The sequence below is a fragment of the Poeciliopsis prolifica genome, unplaced genomic scaffold (genome assembly GCF_027474105.1).
Source record: "Poeciliopsis prolifica strain line A6 unplaced genomic scaffold, Auburn_PproV2 SCAFFOLD010, whole genome shotgun sequence".
Lineage (NCBI taxonomy): Eukaryota > Metazoa > Chordata > Actinopteri > Cyprinodontiformes > Poeciliidae > Poeciliopsis > Poeciliopsis prolifica.
This window is the reverse complement of record NW_026562385.1, coordinates 9,036,551-9,059,679: the sequence shown is the minus strand read 5'-3', so window position 1 is coordinate 9,059,679 and position 23,129 is coordinate 9,036,551. Positions and strand designations below refer to the sequence as shown.

The window sequence follows — 23,129 nt, the reverse complement described above, 5'->3', positions numbered from 1 at the left end:
CTTTTAAGGATTTGCTCGGCGTTTCGCTATGGATTTCTGGTTGCAAGTCCACTCGTCAGGCGGACTGAGAGCGTGGGGAGCAATGAAGACGGACTTAAAGCCTGACGTGGATCAGCAGCCGCTTTCAGGATAAATGTCGTCTGATTGCTGATTTTTATTTGTTTGTGAAGGTGTCGCCAATTAATTGGACATAATTTGCTATGGTCACATGTCCTGGGTAAATAACTCCAATCTGGCATCATTAAAGATGCGTCACAGAGAACTGACAAAAGAAAAGGTTTTAAACAGTACAGGTAAATGCGATGCAAATAAAGTGAGACGATAAATTATTCATATTCTTTTTGCAAATTAGATGTGTTGCATACCCTGTAGTAGTTGACTGGAAAACAAAAACATCTGATTTAACCAGTTGCATAAATGTGCACACACACATCGTATTGAAAAATCATCCAGCTTTAGTCCGTTTTCTTTTCCTGTACCCTTCTCCTGATTGATACCTTTGGCCAGCTTGATCATTTTCACTAGAACAGCTGACATTTATTCCAGTTTCATCAGATCTTGAAGAGCGAATACAGAAATGCTGTTCTCATTTATGTAACCAGGATTATGAAGCTTTTAGATTTGTGTTTTGTTTTTTTCAGCTGATTTGCGCTAAAAGTGGAAAAAAAAAGCCTTGAAATTTTATCTACATTTTTGTAGTCATTTTAACAGAAAGTTATACCACTGCATTCAGACTCTAACTAGTCTGGACTGCGATTGCCAGTTATTTTGCTAATATGATGCACTGAAATTCACAAGCACTTTTCACAGACGTGTCATTTAACGGGCAATTTAATCAAACCAAGTAGTTGAATCTGGCTTGCAGTGTCGATTTAAGCATTTTAAGCATTATTGTGAAAATGTTGATTTTTATTGATAATGCCTAAACAAGGACAGTAAAAACCACAAGTGAGGATTTTTCTACTGAGGTGCGCTACTGTTTTAAGACACCACTGACTCAGGAAGATAAGCACTGTGTGTGTGTGTGTGTGTGTGTTTTTAATCAAGTATTTCTATTTGTAAAAATGCTATATTTCAGTAAAATCATTGTAATAAATATGACACTTTAAAAACCAGTGAGATTTATTTATTTTTTAAAGTTATTTACAACATCAATAAATTTCAGGTGAATCGTCTCATTCATTTACAAAAAAAAAAACAAAAAAAAATTTCTAAATGAAGGTGTTTTGTTGTTCAGATAATTCATAACAAGAGCCGGTGCAGGAGAATGAAGTGTGTGTCTGTCACTATGAGTGTGTGTGTGAGTCACTGTGTGTGTGTGTGTGTGTGTGTGTGTGTGTGTGTGAGTCACTGTGAATGTGTGAGCCTGGTGAGGACTCGAAGCTGCAGCGGCATGGCCAGGTTCGTGTCCCTGTGCCAGCGTGGCGTCAGGACGTGAGGGGGCGGCGTCAGGACGCTCTGAGCCACGCCGGGGGCTTTCAGCAGAGACCACAACTCCTCGCCACGGGTAACTATGAAGACGAGGTCGTCTTCGTCGGCGCACCAGGCAACCGAGCCACTTCTAGCTGCGGTTCTTAGCTTGGAGAAGAAAAGAGACACCCTACCGACAGACAGAGACAAGCAATCAGGTTACATTATTCTGAAAGGAGCTCTAATAAAGCACAAAAAAAAGTTCCTCACCTCGGAATCAAGTCATGTGATCGCGACGCCAGTTTGGCCAGCGCGCTCATCAAAGTGGTGATGACTTTAGGGGCGGGGCACACCGTTCCAGGAGGCGGGGCAGACGAGGTTATCTCAAACAGCACCGCCTCCAGAGTTTCAAAACAGGAAGTGATGAGCTCCACGGAGCAGCGGGAGTCAGACGACGCAGACAGGTACTCCCCCAGCACCCACACCTGCCGACCACAAACAAAACAAAACAAAAAAAAACAGCTCAGCATTTTATAATACGTTTTATCATCATTTCTATAGAGTGATGGACCCGTCCACCAAGTCATGTCTGTACGTACGCAGATAAAAATTATGACAAATACTATTTATTCTTTCTGTTTTGGTATAATAACGCCACAAACAAATGTTTCTTCAGAAAATATTCTAAGACACTGTTACTTTAAGAAGTGTGATTTATATTGCAAAGCTGCACAAACTTACTGATATTTACTGACAAACAGTGAGGAAAAAAATAAATTATCCCGATAATACTGAAAGGTGTTTTTTTTAAATTCACATCATTATTTTGAATTTCTCAGGACAACAAATCCAAATTATCACCATAAATAAATGAGCAATAAAATAAATGTCTATCTCTACACTTGACTGTTACCAACTTAGCAACTTTGTGGCTATAATAGGTCTTTTTTTTTTCTTAAAAAAAACAAAAAACAAACATTATTGGAAAAGTTTTTAATCCGAACCAAAACGGATCTTTTTTTTTTACCACGTGAGTGTAGACTTCTTCCTTGCTGTAGACGTTCGCCGTCGTCCCAGCAAACTCCAGCAGCACGTGTGACTGGTCCACCACCAGAGAGGGGCGGAGCTTGCACAGCCTCAGCAGGTGGCAGCTGAACACCCTGCAGGAGGCCAACGAGAGACGGGGTGAGAAAAAGGAGGCGGGGAGACGGAGCCTTTAAGGGTTCGTCTCCTGTTGTACCTGTGTATCTCTCTGCTGTATGTGGGGATGGCGAGGAGGAGGCCGCTCCTCTCCAGCATCACCAGAATCAGGTGAGCCAACAGCTTCTCTTCGGCCACCTGAAAACCAACGACGATGTCATTCTGCCTGTTCCGAATGTTGACTCGGGAGGCGCTCTGTCCCTACCGTAACAATCGTGTTGAAATAAATGTGCAGCAGCACCGGGACGACCTGGGCGCAGCGCACCACTCTGGGCCAGTCGGCCGCCTCGGCCAGCAGGTCGTGGAGCGTGCTCAACCGGTCAATGGTGTGACCTAAGAAGAGAGGCGAAATCAGTTTGATTCCAGCGGAAAAAAACTAAATGTTATTACAAAGCACTGGTAAAACAAGTCCTGAAAACGACAACGGCAATTATCGAGTTAATCTGTTCAACAGGCAATTAATTTATAAGCGGCAATTTCCTTTAAAAAATGAGTTTTCTTGGATATCAAAAGGGTCAATCATCTTTTCATAACATAAAGGGCTAAATTTGTCATAAAATGGTGAATTAAAAAAAAAAAAGCATAATTAAATTTTAACATTATTTTTGTTTTGGTTGCATTAAATACAGATTGAATGAACAGAAAATTGTGGGCTTCTTATATTTCTACAGTTGGACATATTTATGAAACATAACAAAATGGGAAAGTCTCAAGTTGAATGATTGACAATAACTTGTTTATGTTTCAAAACAGAACCGCAGAAAGGGCGTTTTACGTCCCACGCTGGACTTTGTTTGGACCCGTTCTCTCTTTTCCGTTCTGGTATGGGCCTGCCATCTTTATTTCTGCATCAACTGGCTTCACTTAGGATTATCTCTTGGATTATGTAAGTGTGGTGAAGGAATTCCCAACATATTTTGAGTCCATCACTACCTGAGCCCGTCTCCACTCGAAGCAGAAAGAGGAAAAGTCCTCTGAACGCGGGGTTTCGAAATGTGTCGAGCGACAGCAGGCCTCGGCTGCTCGACTCCGAGATGGGCAAAGACATGGACCTGCGGCACAAAGAGAAACAAGTAAGACGTGGGTCAACAACCAGCGTTGAGCGCGTTTGTGCGTCTGTGGACCTGAGCTGCAAGACGAGTGCAGCAGAAAGGCACGGCAGGTCCAGCAGCGTGTGAAGCATCTCCACCGCAGTTTCTTCAGTAACCAGAGAGGGCAGCAGATCCACAAAGTCATCCACAACCGCTGGGCTATCCCACGCTAAAAACTACACAAAGGGGTCAGAAAGTGAGCAGGGATCCACGCAGCGATACGCAGAATCCCTGGGTTTTGGATCGACACCTTCAGGAGGTTGGGGAGGAATCGTGTGAACTGAGGAGCTCGGAGCCGCAGGCTGTCCAGGTTCTGTCGGAGGAAGCGCAGCAGCTCGTGGGCGAGGAAAGGGTCGTTGAAGAGCTCTGCGGGAAAGCGGCCAAAGACCAACTTCCACACACACTCACAGTCCACGGCCGCCATTTCACCTGCACACACACATTCAAGGTCACATCTGCCGTTATTCAGTTTCACATAAACAAATTCATGTTGGTTGGTGAATTTTCCTCCATATTAAAAATAAAAAAAGCGTTGTGGTTTCTATGCAGCTCTCAAATCAAAAAGTCAGCGCTCACCATGGTTGAGGTAGAACTGCGCTATGGGCAACAGGACTCTGGCGTACGACAAATCCGAGCTCAGCCGACCGAACAGAGCCTTTATGGACGGGAAGGTGCGGAAGACCATGGAGGGGTCCTCAACGCACACACAGTCCAGGATGCACACGGCCTCCACCATGCACTAACAGAGGAACCAGTCAACACACAGACAGCAGTGGTGTGATGAATATTTCTATGAAGGACGGGCTGACTTTACTCAATCTTCAAAAATCAATGAAGGAGAGTTATCGCCCAGCTCTGTGTGTTTTCATGTTTTTACACCTTCAAAGTCTCACCGCTTTTTGCAGTTCCGTGTCCGACTTCTTCTGGGCCTCTGACGGGAAGAGAGAAATTCACACCGGAGTTCAGCCTCAAGTGCTTAAACGATTCGAACTGAAAGAGGAGGACTTCCTGGAGGAGCTCACTCACTGCGATCGCACTGCTCGATCAGGCGCTGGCAGTACTGGAACGCTTTCTCTCTCAGTCGCTCCTTCGGGGGAAGAAGGCGGCTGGAGGAGGACGTTGCCGAAACCATGGAAACCACTGATCCGTCCACTTCTGATCGATCATCTGCAACATGCACGGTCAGGGATTAAAGATTGGAGAGAAAAGCAGCTTGGATTGGACTGCTTTGGATCCACTTGGATCGAGACCCAGAAAACAAACAAATAAAGAAAAGCAGAAAGTTGAAATACTTTGCAAGCAGAGCAAAAATACAAAATAAAATTTCACGCATTTCATTTCTATAACGAGCAACTGTGTGTTCTGTCACATGGAGTGAAAAAATGTGTTGATGTTTGTGGCTAAAATGTGATCAAATCTGATCAAATTTAATGGATAAAGACATTCTTGCAAGCCACACCACATATTTTCTGTCTCAACTTTTACAATAAAAACAACCAATCAGAGGCGATCTAAATATCCCTAAAGTCTGGTTTATTTAGCTACTTTTAAGTCATATAGTATATACATCACAGCCGAACAAATAGAGGGAAAAACAACAGCTAAAAAAAAAAAATCAAGTACAAGCCTTATGAAAAATGCCTGAAGTGATGGGATTCTGGACAATTGAATGCAAAGATTTAATTATTTCAGGATTTAAGACTTTTTAAGATAATTATAAATTGAATTTAAGACCTGTGTCACAACAGAACATACAAAAAATAAAAAGAATGGAAAGTTATGAAGGAAGAAATCAGTGCGACTTGTTATTATTCCCTTAAATGTTTTTCCCTGCTTCAGTATCGCTGTGCCTCCATTTCCCTTCCGATCCGTGAATCCTTTTCTCCCGCTTTATTTTCCTCCAAAGTTAAACATTTTGTTGAAATAAAATGTTTCAACAAACCGTTAAAACTGACATTTAACGAACCTCGTCGACAATAAATGTGGCCAGACGGAAAAAAGGCTACCTATCTAGCTAACGTATTAGCTGTTTGGCGGTAACACGTCAGCGGGCGACTCAAAATATTGCCTGACGAACAAAAAACAAAAAACAAAAAAAGTATAATATGTAAGATTAAATAGTTTTGACACGACGAAATGTAAAAGGTATTTAAAGCCAGCATACATTTTTAAATACAATTTAAGACATTTTAAAAATTACATTTTAGAATTGAAGAATTTTTAAGGATGCGCAGAGTACTACTAGTTTAAACAGGCATTACCGCCATCACCTAAATGCTACATCTTTAACGCAAAGCTAAAAAGTTACATTTCTCACAAAGAAAAACACTTAAACATGTAACATATATTCGCCTCCAGGGGTATGAAACTGTTAGTACATCATTCTCTGAAAGAAACTGCAATCACTGCAGATTATCCAACATGGACAGCAGAGGCAGAGGAGGTTAGAGATGAGAAGCTAGTAGTGCGTTTGCTAGGGATTGTTTGTTAGGGTCGAGTGCAGCTGAGATTTCTAATCAGCATTTCAAACGTGGTGAGCCGCCTAGAGAAAACGTTTTGGGAGTTTAGTTGAGTTAATGACTCTCAGACGTGAACGCATGCACCGAAGACCCATGAGTTTATGCCTTACCATTGGAAAAGGAGTGGGAGAGGGAGAGGCTGAGCTGTAGCCTGTTTGCTGAAGATGACCAAAACAAAACAAAAAGGCAGGTTGTTTCACTTGAGCGATGTGAAGGTTGAGTCACCTCTGTGATTCATGGGTGGAGGAGGCTCTTTTACAAAGAACAAAGTCCCACTTGGTTAGCATATGTCTGTTCTTTAAAGTTTCAAACGCTGAGCAGTAAAACATCAGTTGCACATTTTTGGTGCCTTGTAAAAGTATCCCTGGTCTTTGAACTTTTTCCCCATTTTCAAGGTAGGGACTTTGGTTTAGGGTTAAGGTTACTGATCTGAAATAAAAGCCCAACTTCCACTTAAAATACGCTAAAGTTTGTGGCGGGAAGATGACAAACTGTGGTCATACCGGCGTCCATTGTGCTGTTTCCGCTGGAAACAGAGTGGTAGGTGAGGAGCCAGCGGCGCAGCATGGAAAACGAATAGACATTCATCCACTGGTCCTCCGTGAATCCCTGGCCCACGCAGAGCACGGTGAAAAAGTCGCCCGACACCGAGCCATCCAGCTCTGCTGTGGGCAAAGGCTGAGACAAACAAAACATGGATTGAAACACAAAGTTGTCAAACTTTCCGCGGGGACATCTTGGGTCCAGATCGCTCACCTGACGGGACCTGGGTCCTGTGAAGAACCCTCCCGAGGAAGCTCCACCGCCCTGCACGGTGCTTGCGTAGCGCAGCCAGTCGACGAGCTTTTTACTCAGGATGGTGACGTGTTCTGGAGACGAAAAAGAAACAGTTAAACACAGAGTCCCGAGGAGACTCTTTTCGTCCGCTGGTTACCTTCGGTGAGGCTCTCTGGGCGGAGCCTGAGGATGCTGTGGAGCACTGGCAGGGTGAATGTGAGCGAGCGGGTCGGCCCGTCAGACGGCCGGCCCTCCAGGCCGTGAACGAGCCGAGCGCAGAGGCTGCTCAAATCCGTCCTGGATCTGGCCTGTTCCAGCCGAAGCAGAGCGGGAAAAACAAGTGGGAAATTAAGGCCTCAGCTATCGATTACTTCAGTTATCAATAAGTTGATCAACAACTATGAAGATTAATTGATTAATCGAATTACAAACTGCCACATTCTGCAGATTTTCTTAACTTAAGCTTTTCTTATGCAAATAGATAAATAATTTATACCTTTTCTAAATAGGAATATAAACATTTTATTGCCTAAAATGCATTGACAGCCTTTTGTTTAGTGAATCACTTGTAGCAAAGGATGCATCTGCAGTGACAAAATGACTTCTACATCAAAATGTGAAACCTTTCTGCTTGACTGAACATCAACAGTGTAGGGCTGACCTGTCAATGTATGTGTTTACTTATTTTATTAACTGATTAATTGGATAGAAAAAGGTGTTAAGAAGTCCTTTTGATACTTTTTTACAGAATTTGAACAAGATGAAGCTGAGATTTCACCTGTTTAGGAATTCTGGGTAAAACGTATTAAAGTTTTTTTTTCTTTATCTTAAATGCAAAATGTACAATATAAGCTTATTTACTGCTTTGATTATGTTGTCCTTTTAGCAACTGGCCTTTTTTTCAGTCGGATTAATACAGTTCACAATTAGTCGATTAATTAATTGATTATTTTAGTAATCAATTAATCACGTTTAATCCAATTAATCATTTCAGCAATAGTAGGAATGGCTCACAGATAAAATTAAATTCTGCGCATATGTCTTTATCTTCCTGCAAACCTGCGAGACGAGCAGAGCGGCAACATGAGTGTTCAGCTGACTGACGTTCTCCTGGATGTTGTTCAGCTCCTCACCAGAAGAGGGCGCCGTCTCCCTGAGCACAGCGGAGCTCAGCACCTGGAGCTGCTCTGCGGGCGAGGAGAGGAGCGACAGCAGCTTCTGTCGGAGATCTGAGGGCAGCCTTTGATTGATGGCAACAGAAATAACAGAGTAGTAAAGATAACAAAAAAAAAAAAAAACAACAAAAGTACAAGTCAAATATGCTAAGCGTTAATCAGAGAAGAAGACAAAGAGTTAGTAAACTCTAAGAGCACATGTGTCAAACTCAAGGCCCATGGGCCAGATCCAGCCCGCCGTTATGTGGCCCTCTAGATTGTTGGCTAAACACTAAGTGTGCTTAAGTATTATGTTATCAATCAAATCAATGCAGTTTTTACCTGTTTACTGCCAAATTATATCAATAAGTTCCTCCAGTTTCTTGAGAATTATTTTTGGAAATTCACACAATATCAACACTTTTCTGCGAATATGCATAGTTGGGAGTTTGTTGCAGATTTTTTCTCAAAAATTCTCAGAAATCCTTTCATAAATAAGTGCAAATATTCCACAAACACTTTGATTTCATTGCAAAAAAAATAAAAATATAAAAATTACAAACAGTATCACAAAATCCTGGAGGGACTGAAAAGAAGTTCAATGATATTATTTGATTTTAAGAATTCAATGATATTTTAACAGTTTGTGAGCAATACATTCTGGCACAACTGGCCCTTAAAGAGCAAAAAGTGCTGCGTTTGTCTTTATTTTACAATAATCAAAAAGAAAAAACAGGAATAAAATGGTGATTCTTTAACAGGGACAACACTTTTTCTACTTGTTTATATATGAAATAACATTTATAGATTTAAATGACTTATTTAGCTGGACTCAGTAAAAATGGCTCTTTAGATTATTAAAGTTGCAGACTTTTGGTTTAGACATTGCTGTTCCAAAATGTCTGACTAGATTTTTTGTCTAAATAAAATGTTGCATCCTTAGTCTGTGGTTGAGAAGGTAAATAAATGTTTTATGTTTTTAGTTTAAGACAGAGGCTAAACACAACCAGATCAGCGTCATGACATATTTGGCCTTTTGGAAAAATAATAAGGGATGTCTGAAGACTTTATGACAGTGTGATTAGACCTATCAAAGTTATCAGAACAAAAATACTTGTAAAAAAAAAAAAAAGTATCAAGATCACGAGGAGGGCCTCTTACGTTCGGGCATATTTATTAGCGGACAGGATGAGGTGCAGCCTGTGCAGCGAGTCCACCGTCTCGTGACCGAGCTCCTTGAGCTGAAGCAGCTTCACGAGGCGGCCGTAAAACTTCCGCAGCTCAGGCTCCTGAATCTCCCTGGAAAACAACCAAAACAGCCGAGGCTTCATCTCACATCGCTGCACAAAACGTCTTGAATCATGTCTAGTTTCTTGACATATCGCCAAATGTCTAGAGAAATGTCAATATTTCTATAGGGGTTTAACTCATTTTCAGTCCAAAACCTGATCATTTTCCAATGGATATTTGTTATTATTATGACTAAGACTGAATTATTGTATTGAAGTGACTTTCTTGTAAATGTTACTTTTAGCTCATTCATTTTTAATACTTTGTTTCCTGGCATCTTTTTAAGTGTTATGTGCTTTGTCCTCCTTACCTTGCTGGGGTTTTTTTTTTGTGTGTGTGTGTGTGTGTGTGTGTGTGTGTGTGTGTGTGTGTGTGTGTGTGTGTGTGTGTGTGTTTAGCAATTGACAAACTCATCGATTTAAGACTCTTTCGGGGTAAAAATGGTTCCAAATCTCAAAATAATATCCATATTGTGCTTAAATATAGCAAGTGCAACAAGCAAAGGGCCAATACTTGAAACAAAAATACAATTACACCAATTTTCACTTTTTGAGTCAAATAATTTGGGTTATTTCTGCACCGTGTTACACAAATAACTACTCAATGTTTCAGGAAAAATAGTAAAATATTCAAAACAGCTGACATTACAATGACATTCCCAGGGTGTTCGCTTACCAGATCTTATTTCACTGTTAAGTCACTTTTTGACATTTTACATAGTAAAACAGATTCTGATTTCCATCTGACCGCTTCTTGTTGCTGTGAGAGCCAACCTCGGTTTTAATGGCTACATAAAACATAAACAATAAAAGATACGTTTCGGGTTTTAGCAGCATTAATAATTAAAACGTAATAAAACAAAATAAAACTTGACCACAAACAAGGAAGTCCAAGTCGAGCTAACTGGTTTTTAGCTCCGTTAGCAAAAGAGCAAAAGGTTCTGAATAAAATCCACACTTTCCGAGTCCTTACCTCGCTTGTTTAATTAAACTCTCGGAACCCAGAGAATACATTTTTCAAAAAAATAATCAGTCAGCCTTTCCGCTACTGCGGAAGGTAAACAGTGACGGTGCGCGTTTTAAACATGTCCGTACTGCGCTCACATGACATGACATCAGTTCCGCTATCGATTGTTTTGACTGAAATAAAATAGCGCCACCGAGTGATTTATGCGCCGACTAAAGCGTATAAAAGCGCACACGCTATTCTCCAAAGCAGCAATAAATAATAGCTTTAATTCAGCTGTTGTCAGCAACACGTCACACCGACAAATATATGGTTGACTTCCTTTCAGGACAGTTTTTAAAATTCATAACACTCCGCCAAAACAGCATGAGCATCAAATGGTTGTAATGGTGACAAGATGCCAAACTCCTCTTCCATCCATTACTTACTAGGGACAATCAGTTGGTGGACAGAAAAGATTTGAACTATCTAGATATCATAAGCAGTCCAGTCAACAAAGTTTTTTTTTTATATTAGAACATTTCATATGTTTATTTTTTTGTCTTAAAACTGGGTCACAAAACTCTTATCTAGAGTATTTTCAACATTTTCCTCCAGGCAACTGATGTGAGAAAAATATATTGTACATTTCAGCTCCTGCAAAGACCAACATGTATCGAGGAGGACATGAAGGAAATATATATATTTTTTATCTATGGAACTTATTAATTTGAGACAACCACTAAGACTGGTTAACTTATGAATATTAAAATAATTTAAAATAACTTAGAGTTTGCTAAGTCATTTTATTCTTGGCTGTGGAGAATCGTTAAACTAAGTAGTCACTTATTACTTAATGCTTTCTACACACTTTGATTTTACGGAGCATCACTGTTCAACCTCTGTTACATACACCATGCAACAGAGGTTGATTTTACACAGTGCAAATAATAGAAACAACAACAAAAAACCATCAAAAATGTGTCATCTTTTTATAGGTTTTGAAATGTTTAAATGTTGCAATTGTGACCGGGATAAATATGTAGTGAAACAGTTCTTTGTAAGCGCTTGACTCATCATATTTAAATGCAGGAATGCTAGGAGTACGCAGACAAAGCTCACTTCCTGAACGTATGAATAACATTTGAGGGTTTATGGGATTATTTTTCTCTCAGCCAATTGTTGCATAATAAACCACGCGTTGCTAAATATGCAGTTTTTCTACAATTAGTCATCACGGCTAACGGGTTCAGGAGTGACACAGATATTGTGTTTTGTGGCTTCGGCAATTTGGGAAAATTTGTTGTAGATGTTGACATGGCTGGCTGTTTTGGTGAGAACAACTCATTTATTTATTTATTTATTTTTTAAAGTTTCACTAACTCAAATTTACAGACAGACTGAGAGTCACCGGTCTGAACCAGGAGGGACCAGGAAGAGATTTTGGCAAAGAAAGACAAGATTAACAGGGTTTAGAGGTGAATATTTGGTTCTTGTTTTACTGGTTACAGATGGTGGGAAAGAAGTTGAAGATGCGGCTGAGGTAGGTCTGAATGAGTGGCATTCCATCGTTCAGATGACTTTGTAATTTCGACAGGCAGGGGAGTCGTAGTCTTGGGGCGTGAAATGAATTAGTCAGGTTGGTGTTGAGCAAGTTGACAGATTACCCAGAAAATGTACTCAGGTAAGAGAAACATCACTTCAAAAATGATTTTTTTACTCCATTATAAGTAAAAAAATAAAAGTAAAAAAGTATTTGGTAAAAAAATAAAAAATAATCTACTCAAGCAATTACTGACCAAATTGATATTTAATATTTAGAAATTACACAATTATATGGACCAAAATCCAAAGATAAGTGGAAATGTTGGTATTTTCAGGACCACAATGACAGTAATTCATATAAGTAACAAAACATAGGCAAAATGTTTCCAATTCAATTTCTTTCAAAAAAAAAAAAAAAAAAAAAAACTGCAGGTGTGTGTCTGGTGAATTTTTGGGTAAAACATGTTTGTTTTTTATTTTATGAAGTTACTCACAGCGGGTAGAGAATCCAGAAATCTTACTTAAATAAGAGTAGAAACACGTCGTAGTAAAGTTACTCAGGTAGAAGTAAATATATTCCTAAAAATAACATTTTTCAAAGAACATTACTTGAGTAAATGTAATAGAGTAAATTACAATCCAACTCTGGTTTGAGGATGTGGGAACTTTAGTTTTTATAAAATAAAATCACAACCAACCAACCCCAGTATTCAGCGTAAATAAGACACAGAGAGACATTGTAGGAGACTTTTGGTTCAAGCGCAGTCTAATGTGCTCAAGGTGAAACAATTTGTATTTTCCTCTGTGTTTTTATTCACTTTTGTCCTTAAGAGGACTTCACCTCTGAACTATGAGCTGCTCCTCCAGATATCTTAGCAACAACAACAACAAATTTAAGTTGGACAAGATCAGGGCGGATAGAATGGCCAGGTTTGGTTTTAATGTGCCGACGGAGTATCTTGCTGGGACCTGCACTGCACAACTGCCAGGAGTGATCACAAGGCGAGGTCCCCACAGAACCAGTCGGCCCAAGCAAACATGCCACCTCCTGTTGCCTGTGAGGTCTGCTGGATCTCCGGACGACTTCAGGAACGTAATTCCAGAGAGCAGGATCAATACGTCAGCCTGTGTTTTCTGATACCACTGCTTAAGTTGGTGCAGTCAGGATGTGATATATGGATGCTTTTGCAAGTATTTCACTGCCTCTTGTTCTCTAAATAACACTCTTTGATTCATCAGACCTTGACGGCGAACAAGCATGGAATGAAATCAAATCAGAAAAAAATAAAAGAAAGAAAAATGTCATCAACGAGGAGAAACATATATTTACCACTTCACTTTCTAAAGATGATTTCATTTCGCTTTCTGGCTCAAAAAATGTAGAAAATGATTGCTTTTCTTTTGAGAAAGTTTATAAATTAGTAAAGTTGTTATGTCCTCGTGTTTTATCTTAATAGATTAACCTTTTGTTTCGCAATTAATTTTGTTTTCACAAGTCAATTTAGAGTTTGCAAATCACAAACTCTAAACAGTCTGGCATAAGTCGCTACATGCTTGTGCTTTTCATGCATAAAAGAGGGTCGTAATGCTAAAAATGATAATTAAAAAACATTTACATTTTGGAAAGCAGATCAGAGGAGCTCCTGTTCAAACACTTTATTTATATTTGAAATTGGAGACAATCAAATGCAGATCAGAAAAATAATCTCTTTAATTCAGCATGCAGTCGGAAAGTTCACATCCGAAAGCAAAACTTCAGCACGAGTGACTGGATGCAAACAAGCAATAAAAACCTAATTTGACAGACTGGTTTTTTGTTTTGCGGTGCCTCCGTGTCACCCACATGGCTTCAGGTCAGCAGGGCCTCGTATGGAAAACATATGGAAAACAGCCACTGCTCTCCTAAAAGAACCAAGCTTTGTTTCTTCAAACTGGGGACGTTCATAGACGATCCTGCTGCTTGTAAGATACTGACTATTAATAATCACTCGACTGAGCCTCAAAATAATAATAATAAAAAATGGAACCATCCCTTTAATTTCAGAATCAGCTTTTTTTTTTTTTTTCAAAGTTGGTGTCTGCCAGGGGTGTCAAACTCATTTTCGCTTTGGGCCGAATCGGGACTTAAAGGGTCGGTTGTGCCAGAATGTATTGATAAAAGTTGCTCACAAACTGCTAAAATATCATTGAATTCTTAAAATTAAATAATATTATTGAACATCTTTTCAGTTGTTAGTGGATTTTGTGATATTTTTATTTTTTTTTGTTTTGTTTTGTTTTTGCAATAAAATCAAAGTGTTTGTGGAACTAACTTGGAAATATTTGTGCTTATTTATGATGGTAAAATTACTCGCTGTAGAGACCATTGACAATAATCTGATACCAATTAAGGCTGAGGCAGCTGTTTAGTACAAATAGGGAAGTTTTTGACAATTTTTGAGAAAAATCTGCAACAAACTCCCACTTGGGTCGCAAAAAGGGCGGGGATTTGTTGATTCTGCGTGAATTTCCCAAAATAATTCCCAAGAATCTTAAGGAACTGATTGATATAATTTGGCAGTAAACAGATAAAAACTGCACTGATTTGATTGACAACATAATACTTAAGCACTCTTAGCGTTTAGCCAACAATCTAGAGGACCGCATAAAAAGCTACGGCGGGCCAAGATCCGGCCCACGGGCCTCGAGTTTGACACATGGCAGTGGACAAAGATGGAGAGTCAAATTAAAACACTAAAACACATATAGATATACACTTTAAATGATAAACTTAAAAATAAAAATAAAAAATAAGCAAACACATTTATACCTGTATATTAATGTTGGCAGCATATAAATCTCGGTGTGATAAAGTTCATTAATCTCAGTTAATGCTGAGTTGTTCATCACTAGAAACAGGCATTAACTGTGCGTTAGATCTGACAGGTGTGTGTGTGTGTGGGGGGGGGATTACATAAACCCAGACTAAAACCAGCCTCTTAAAAAAAAAAAAAAGAAAAACTTCTGATAGTGAAAAGCAGGCTTAGTCACGATTCAGAAAGTGATTCAGTTCAACCATCTTCTAAATGACAGTCGGGCTATAATTGGATCATTGCTCATTCTCTGTGAGCCTGTGGTTGGTCGGAGCTGTTGTTTCTGTCAGAAGTAAACCGTGGGAGCAAAGCGTGCAGCTCGATGGAAACACTGAAGAGTCTCCTGGTGTTGACACGGCGCAGCTCTGGGGGGTTAAAAACACGGAGGCCACGCTGGGACAAATGAGACCTTACTGGACTCGCGGTTCATTCTGAAGGCGGAGGTGAGGAGGCATTGGCCAGTTTGTCCGTGTCTGAGCTCTTCTGCAGCAGCAGCAGCAGCAGGAGTTGAGCTCTTCTTTTCACTGCAGCAGCAGCAGAAAGCAGCAGAGAGCTTATTTCCATCTGAGCTCTGCCCGCCCACCTCCGCGCTCCGTCGGCCTCTCTGGTTTCTCTCCGTCTCCACCTCAGACAGACGAGGCTCCGCGGCCGCGGAGTCCTGCCGGCTTTACTGCTGTCACACCTGCGCCTCGAGTCGGACACATGGAGACAACCTGAGCGTGAAAAACGACTTTCTTCTTCTTCTTCTTCTTCTTTGCGGAGCGCGCGCGCTTCTTCGGTCGCCTTTCTCAAGAAACTACCAGAACATCTGTTGGTTTCCGGCGGACCTTTGGGGCATCGTTCCAGGTGAGAAAAGGGAACCCCGTGGGGTCTCAAGGTGTGTCTGTGTCTGAATTTCAAAGCCGTCGGTCGGTGTGGGGGGTCACGAGTGGGAACAACAAGGCGCACGGGCTCTCCTGTCACAACGGGTTGTCAAAAGCAGAGCTGCGTTTTGCCCTCATGTCGTGATACCAAGTTGCTTATAATCTGCTTCTAAGGACTTGAAAGGTACCGGTCTGCCTCTGTTCCCTCGGCTCAGGCCGGAGGAGAGAGTTTCAGTTTCTCTGTCATCACTAAGTCTTTATCAGCCCTCATGAAGATGCTTGGGATTCCAGCAGCAGGTGCAGCCGGATGGTGGGAACCAGTAAACCTGGGAATCAGAGAAAGGCAGTGGGGGTTGAATTATGCACATGAAGTCAATCAGGCCTGGCAAAGGGACTCACATACCTTGAACCTTTGGACATTTTGACTTTCTACCTACTTTCTGTTACATTTAGATTTGACGTGACAGACAAAGTCATGCGTATTTGTTTTGTCCAGATTGGACTACAGTATGTGGATTTTCAAACATTTTCACAATCAAAATCGGAAAGCGCTGCATTTACATTCAACCCCCCTGCCTCCACTCGGGCAGTAAGGCAAGTCTTTTGGTGTAGGCCTCCATCTGTTTTGCGCATCTAGAGACTGACATCTCTCAAGCCCAGTCAGATTTGGATGGAGAGAGGCAGAAAACAGCAGTTTTCAAGCTCAATTGGATTTAGGTCTGGACTTTGACTGGGCCATTCCAACACACACACACACACACACACATCTGCTTTTACCTAACCCATTCTCTTTCTTCTACTGCTTTGTAGTTATCTCCATATTATATTGATATTGTTAACTAACCTCATTGCGCTTCAATAAAACAGCTGGATTTATGCTGAATTGAACCCCTTTTTAAGGAATAGGTGTCATGTGAGAGCAGTTGGCTACACTTGTTTTTATTTAGAAGGAATCAGAGAAAAGGTGGGTTGAATACCAATGCAGGCTATTTCAAGTTACTGAAAGTTGTTCACATGTATGCACTAGTTTCTGTTTTAACGCGTGTGCACAACCTCTGCTCCAAAAGCTGCCACTGGCTCATTATGTTGGTCTGAATTTCAAACTTTTCCGCATTTTTTGCAGAATCGAAAACGAGCTGCACCAACCTGCTGTTCACTGTTTTTTTATTTATTTTTTATTTTTTAGCTTTTTTTTTCTTCTTTAATGCAAATTATTTCAGCTTTTTCAAATAATGGTTGCCAGAGCTGAACCTTTGGCCCCCTTTTTACTCTTTCAGTCGGCACAATAGAGAACGCATGTATCAAGTTCCGACAGACTTCGGCTCTTCGGCTGCACAATGAAGCCTTTATGACAGATTGTACACCTGAACCATTCATATCTGTCTGCGTCAGAGCACCAGACCGCTGCGCTGACGGCGAGCCCCCAGAAGCCCCTGGCCCGGCTCTGGAGGTTCGGCTCCAATTGGGACTAACAGGAAGGCGAACAAAAAAGAAGAATTAATTTCGATGTTTGATCGCACAAGTGAGTGCTTAGTGATAGAGCTTTGGTTACAGATGTCATTCAAGTTAGTCATTTGTAGGTGTTTGGCGTGTCTAAGTGTGGTGATGCTATGAAGCACGCAAGAATTTGCTTGACATCAAGTGACGTTGAGGCAGCTGTCACTTAAACGTCATGTTTTTGACCAATTTTGAGAAAATTTGCAGTATAATCAGAAGAGAAAAAAATTTGATTCTGTGTGAATTTTTGCAGATTTGTGAACTGAAAAAATGTATTGATGTAATTTGGAGTCTAGAGGGCCACATAAAAAGCTAAGGCGGGCCACATTTGGCCCCCGGGCCTTGAGTTTGGCACATGTGCTCTAAAAGGTTCATTAGTATAAATGAAAATTTCTCTTTATTCTTACAAATTCAATGGAATTTACTGAGACGGCTTGTTCTTGCAAGATGTGTAAAATCCTGTGATTTTACCATGATTGTTTTGTGGCATTTATGGTGGGGAAGATAAAAGTAATCAGATTCAACACAGTCTTCTCGTGCTGTGACTCTGAACAGGCTGCAGCGCCTCTTGCCTTAAAATCACGGTCACTCGTCATCAAATCCTTATAACTGTCATCTTTATCACTCCAACAGTGCTGCTAAAGAGTACAAAAAGATGGAGTTCAATCATTTTTTGAAAGCAGCGTTCATTAATGCTCTCATTGAAACGGCTGTGGAAAAGTTGTTTGAATCAGAAAAGCAGAAATTCTAGACTCGGTTTGGGGAGTTTTCAAATATTATTGATATACTCATCAGCTTTAATAGAGACACAAATCGGTCCATAGAGAAATAATGCTGACAATTTAAAAAAAAACATGATCCTCACTTCTGTTGTTTCCCACGTTTGACAGAAACACCTCAGTGTTTTTTTTGTCAAAGTGAGCTCTGTGTTCATCAGGAAATGATGAACACAGTGAGCTCTGTGTTCATCATTCATATTCTTACTATGAATGTGTTTGCTCGCAGCCTGCATTTGTGTTTCATTCTCTCATTTTGAAGCAAGAAAGGAAGTAGGTTTTGAGTTGCCCCGTTGTTTTGACAGTCGATAAATGAAGACTTCATAAATATTGATGAAGCCTCCAGATCTTGCATGTTATTTTTGTAACATGCAAGATGCAAGATCCACATACTCATCGTTTTGGATATGTGGTTAGAAAAAACCGGCAAAAACACATTGACACAGTGACAGACGAGCAAAAAAAAACATTTTAATATTGAAGATTATAACATATGGTCCAGTCATGTGTTTGAAAACTGTGTTTGAAAACTTTGTACAAAAATATTGCTTAAGTTTCATCTTCTGTCGTTCTGGTACATGGTAAAGAGAATATTGTTCAACCCAAGAAAGAAAAAAACCTTTCTGGTGAAAATCTTGTTTTTATTCTTCTAAATACAACAAACGTAAAGAAACATGAAGTAAAATTGTAAAAAAAACAAAAAAACTACTTCTAAAAATTGTAATTAATGTCAGTATGTAATAAAATACTCGCAGTACAGCGCAGTAATTTATTAATACAAGAAAAAAAAAATCACGCTCATGTTTGTTTAGTAATTTAAAACAAAAATATGAAATAGGAATTCAGCAAAAAAAAGTTAGTTAATCCTATTACTATATATATATATATTTATAACAATCTGTAATCTAGTTATTGTTGTTTTATTTGAAGAGATTAAAGTGAAACACCAATAAAACAACAAGAGATTCACTTTTAATCTGATGAAAAGCTAAATGTTTGCGATTTCATTCCTTGATAGTCAATAATCTGATAGGTAATAACATGCACATCTTTTCATAAATAACGCTGCTGTTTTTTTATAGGTCATATTGGTCCTTATTAGTAATACATTATTCACCAGGTGTTCTCGGTCCCCATTTTCTAGTTGTATTTTAACTTGAATGAATCTAACGATTGGCTGTTGCTCAGTCGTAAAAGACGGCTAGATTAATTAAATCCATGTGTTCAGACTTGAGAAATTATGACTTCACCTCATAAGTTCCCTGATTTTCTGCATAAGAGCTCTGATTTGAAAGCACAAAGCGAAATGAGCACACTTTACTGCTTTTCCATCTTGGAGCCTATAGAAAAAGTTACATTTGTCAAACATTTAGAGTGATATTGTCACATGTAACTCACATGTACATTCAAAATAATAAAGACGGGCAAAATATGAATTGCGCAATCTGAAACCTGCTTTAATTTTAGAGTTTAAGGGAGTTCACTCAAGGCTAACAGTGTTTACTCCACAATATTCAGCCAGTTAGTAATTCTGCATATTATAAAGAGGCGAAATATGTAAAATCACTTCTGTCTTTTTTTTTCCCCTCCCTAAATTTGCACATATATTCATTTGGACAGAAAAACAAGATTTATTTTGACGTCCTCAAAATTGAAAACCAAAAACTAAATAATTCATAAGTCTTCACTTGCAACTGTCTGGTCACAAATAGATAAATACATAAATAAATCTCTTGCTGTATTCACCCCAGGTGGATTTGGAAATTCAAAGTTTAAATGATGTTGAAGTAACCGGATTTATGAGAAAAAGAGGGTGGAAACGATGAGTTTGCTAAGTGCATCTTGCAGGTTGCTTGTCTGCATTGCTGCATGTGTCTGTGTTGCTTTGATCAAAAAAAGATGGGTAAAAATGAAAGGTCTAGATTGTGTGCGTGCTGTCCTGAAAAAAAAAACAGTAGTAAACGTACAAGGGCTTGAGTGAACAAGCTAAATAAGAATAGAGGAAGAGAGCTACGACACACATCTGGTTTGAAAAGGAGGAAGCAAGGATCAGCTTTCTCAGTAACAAAGTCCAAAATAGGAGAACAGACAAGAGGAAACATGTGCGGTTACTTATGGGGGTCTGTGTTGCGATGTGTTTGTGCGCACTTATGCTTGTGCAGAAATTGCATATGGCTGCAAGCTGGTCTGAATGTTTGCGGTTTCGTCATCTGTCTGCAGCGAGTTGAGGCAACAACGGATGCAAGGCTGCAAACAATGGCTGCAAAAAATGACTTCCAACGTGGAGCGGGGCCACTGCTTTGCCGGGGTCGCGGGGTCGATTAGTCGGTGCTCCGGCATTGCGTAACCCCAGTTCAAACCAGGATGTGCCATTCAAATGTTGCATGAAAGCTCTAGCCGGAGCTCATTCACAGGCCATGCAGAATATGTGATTTTGTGCGTTTGCCTGCCCTGTGTATTCAGGCCGTCTTGATTTGCCTAACTGTTGGATACAGGTCACAAAGCGGGATTGTGGAGTGACATCTGCAAACCTGAAGGCATGCAAATGCTTTGCGATGCAGGCACGGTGTGTTGGTGTTGATATGTATGTTAATGTTTGAAAGAGGGTGGGGGCAATGGGACGCAAGGGGGAGTAAAGACATAAGAGGGAAGTACAAAAGTGACAAGTGTGCAGGATCGCGCAAAAAAGAATGTTTTATGATTTTATAAAATGTATCAGACTGAGTTCTTGTAGTTGCGTGTCACAATTCTTCTTGTTTCTGTGCCTTGGGTTTTACATACCAGGATCTAATAAAAAGATAAACTATCTGGTATTCAACGGTTCTACATCGTTCTACATCAGCCTTAGTTGTGGAAAAGATATCACTTTTTTGTTATTCATCTATCTGAAATGGAAAATTACCAAGTGTCAGCATGTGTAAAGCAGCGAAGGCATTGGCAGATTGTAGCTCCAGAGCATACGGGTGTGTAAACACGACGCTAAACAGGAATGGAATCTGTAGTGAACTTGGAAAAGCTGCCAAATGATTTAGTAAGAGTTGTAAAGCCATTTTCAAACAATCCCAATCTCTCTGTGGGAAAGCTTCTAATCGAGTGGAAACATTCAAGGTCGCCAATGTACCCAGGAGTAGACATCCCACACGTTTCTCCCCTGCGTCAGATCACCCAGAAGAGAGAATATGACAGAACACGATTGTGTCTTGGTTAATCCAATGCCTTTTGGATTAGATGAGAGCTAACTAATACAGAGACGGCAGCGAATCCGCAACCAAATGTCTGAAATACCTCAGCCAAATTGACGGCCGGACGTTTGAGTTGTGGATAAATAAATCACAGCATTGAGAAACTGCCAGAAAACCTGGCGAGACTTCCTTTAGTATATTAATGGACTGTCGTTCTTTTCCTCCACACTGTGTTGAATTAATATCATTGGTATGACAAGTGCCATACATTTCTCAAAACCTGAGGTTAGATTAAATGATTTTAAAACTTGGTAAAGTCCCGCAGATTTTATTTTCTTCTCAATTCCCTTAAAGTGTTGCACAGTGGACTCGCTTCCTTTTTGTCTGATTTCATCGTGACATGGTTGATGTGTGGTGTAAAAGTGAAGCCAAAACAGATGTTACTCAACGATGTCGGCTCGTTTGTGGATTGCTTTTGGCACCAACTCAGCCCGCGTGGCATCCTGCCCCGGGCTGCCTCGTCTGGCATCGACCGCAGTCTGAACAATCAAGTTGAACTCTACAAATAGAAAACCGTTACAATGGAAATTTGGAGGTGACAATTTGACAGCGCAAAAATGGAAACACAATTCTCACTTTATCTTTGTTTTTCTCAATGTCAAGTTGTTGCATACATTTTCCAAATTAGTCAGAAACACATGTGTTGCTTGGTGGATATTCTGCAGAGTATCACATGAGCAGCCAATGTTTGAGTCCTTCCACACCCAAATGTCAGGTTTCAACTTTACTGTCACCAATCATTGTTTAGCTTCAGGTGTTAAAAATATATGATAGACATGGTCTGTGGGTTTTGGTTTGACCTTTCTCCTTTGATTCTGCATGTTGATGTTGTGATTTATTTATGTCTTCTTGTTTGGTTAGAGTTGCTCTTTTGCGATGCTCTCCTCCATATTCGTCTCAGTTTGCTTCCTGTTTTATTATGTTGTCTGGGTTTTGCAGTCTGCATTGCTAGTCCCCCAATCTTAGTGCTGTACTGCTCCAGATCGGCCTTGGTTTTGGTTTTGTTCACATTTTTACTCAACCCTGTCTCGGTCTTGGACTTCTACACTTGTTTTTGTTTTGTTGTGGTTTGTTCTAAGAATAGTCAAGACCATGTGAATCTGCAGATATTCATGTTACCCAGGAAGCATTTAAACTGAACTAATAATGACTTTACTTCCTGGTTTTCATCTACCATCCTTGTTGCTGCACGCTGTCTTGTCAGTAAGGGACATTTAGAAGTGGTTCAGCTAACACACAAGCTTAGCTTCACCCAAATGTCATGCGAGAACACTTTACTGGTTTGGTCTTGTTCTCACTGCCTTCATAGTCCTGGTCTTAAGTTCAGTGTTGGCTCGTCCTTGGGGCACAAGCTCTTGACTACGACTCTGACTTTCCTCTAAGGACCTCAGACTGACCTTGTATATGTGGTCTGCAGGTACCCTTTCCTACTTTATTTGCAGATGCTGTGTGGTTCCACCACATTTTCTTAACCATTTCAGTTGTGGGACAAGCCACGTCAATTGTGTACAAGAGATTTGATTGATGCCACACGTCATTCATTCATTGATTGGTCTGTGGATATAGACAGACCAATCAATAAATATAAACATCTCAAACAGCATTTTGGATCAGACCGCAGTAGTTGGTGAGATGTTGAGCTGCAAATTAAGTATGGTCAAACATTGAGGTATGAAACCTTCGTATCAATTGTGCCTGAAGAGCTCATACAACTTCCACTGAACGGAGAAAACCACAACGAACAAATGCATCAATAAGGTGAGAGATTTTGAAGAAACTGGCCACCCAAGGTTGCAAACACAACATGACATTATTGCGGCATCGACCACAACTCCTGCGCGTTCATAGACAGACATTAACAGTCTGTGAGACTTGACAATGGACTACGGACATTTGTTACTCTCTAAAGTCAAGTTGTTTCCCACATTCCTCCAGACACAAACCTTTTCTCTACCTGACAGTGAGAAG

General features: G+C 40.2%; 2 protein-coding genes across 4 annotated transcripts in view; one reads left to right on the top strand and one right to left on the bottom strand.

Moving 5' to 3' along the window:
- Positions 1 to 1,008: 1,008 nt before the first annotated feature.
- Positions 1,009 to 10,511, bottom strand: ap5z1 (adaptor related protein complex 5 subunit zeta 1). 2 transcript variants are annotated; one of them, XM_055036044.1, is made up of 18 exons: positions 10,414 to 10,511; positions 9,313 to 9,450; positions 8,057 to 8,237; positions 7,155 to 7,305; positions 6,977 to 7,089; positions 6,724 to 6,898; positions 6,331 to 6,378; positions 4,728 to 4,868; positions 4,595 to 4,632; positions 4,278 to 4,440; positions 3,952 to 4,130; positions 3,735 to 3,877; positions 3,544 to 3,662; positions 2,816 to 2,943; positions 2,651 to 2,748; positions 2,438 to 2,570; positions 1,681 to 1,895; positions 1,009 to 1,600 (listed from the first exon to the last, which is right to left on the bottom strand). In XM_055036044.1, the coding sequence occupies exons 1-18, from the start codon at positions 10,452 to 10,454 to the stop codon at positions 1,348 to 1,350; spliced, it is 2,457 nt and encodes an 818-aa protein (XP_054892019.1). In that variant the 5' UTR covers positions 10,455 to 10,511; the 3' UTR covers positions 1,009 to 1,347. The 2 variants fall into 2 exon arrangements, with proteins under 2 accessions (XP_054892019.1, XP_054892020.1); XM_055036045.1 differs by lacking the exon at positions 6,331 to 6,378.
- Positions 10,512 to 15,099: 4,588 nt separating this feature from the next.
- Positions 15,100 to 23,129, top strand: part of card11 (caspase recruitment domain family, member 11) — a 28,966-nt gene continuing 20,936 nt past the window's right edge. For both annotated transcript variants that reach the window (XM_055036190.1, XM_055036189.1), the window contains exon 1: positions 15,100 to 15,629. The gene's annotated coding sequence lies outside the window, so the exon portion shown is untranslated. The remainder of the gene's footprint in view (positions 15,630 to 23,129) is intronic.

Bases quoted from the DNA above. Each gene is read 5' to 3' on its own strand.
- ap5z1 (XM_055036044.1), bottom strand. From the start codon at position 10,454: ATGTATTCTCTGGGTTCCGAGAGTTTAATTAAACAAGCGAG. The intron at 3,878-3,951 runs GTGTCGATCCAA...CCCTTTGTGTAG, and splicing joins TCCTCCCCAACCTCCTGAAG to TTTTTAGCGTGGGATAGCCC. The intron at 2,944-3,543 runs GTAGTGATGGAC...CTCTCTTCTTAG, and splicing joins TCGAGTGGAGACGGGCTCAG to GTCACACCATTGACCGGTTG.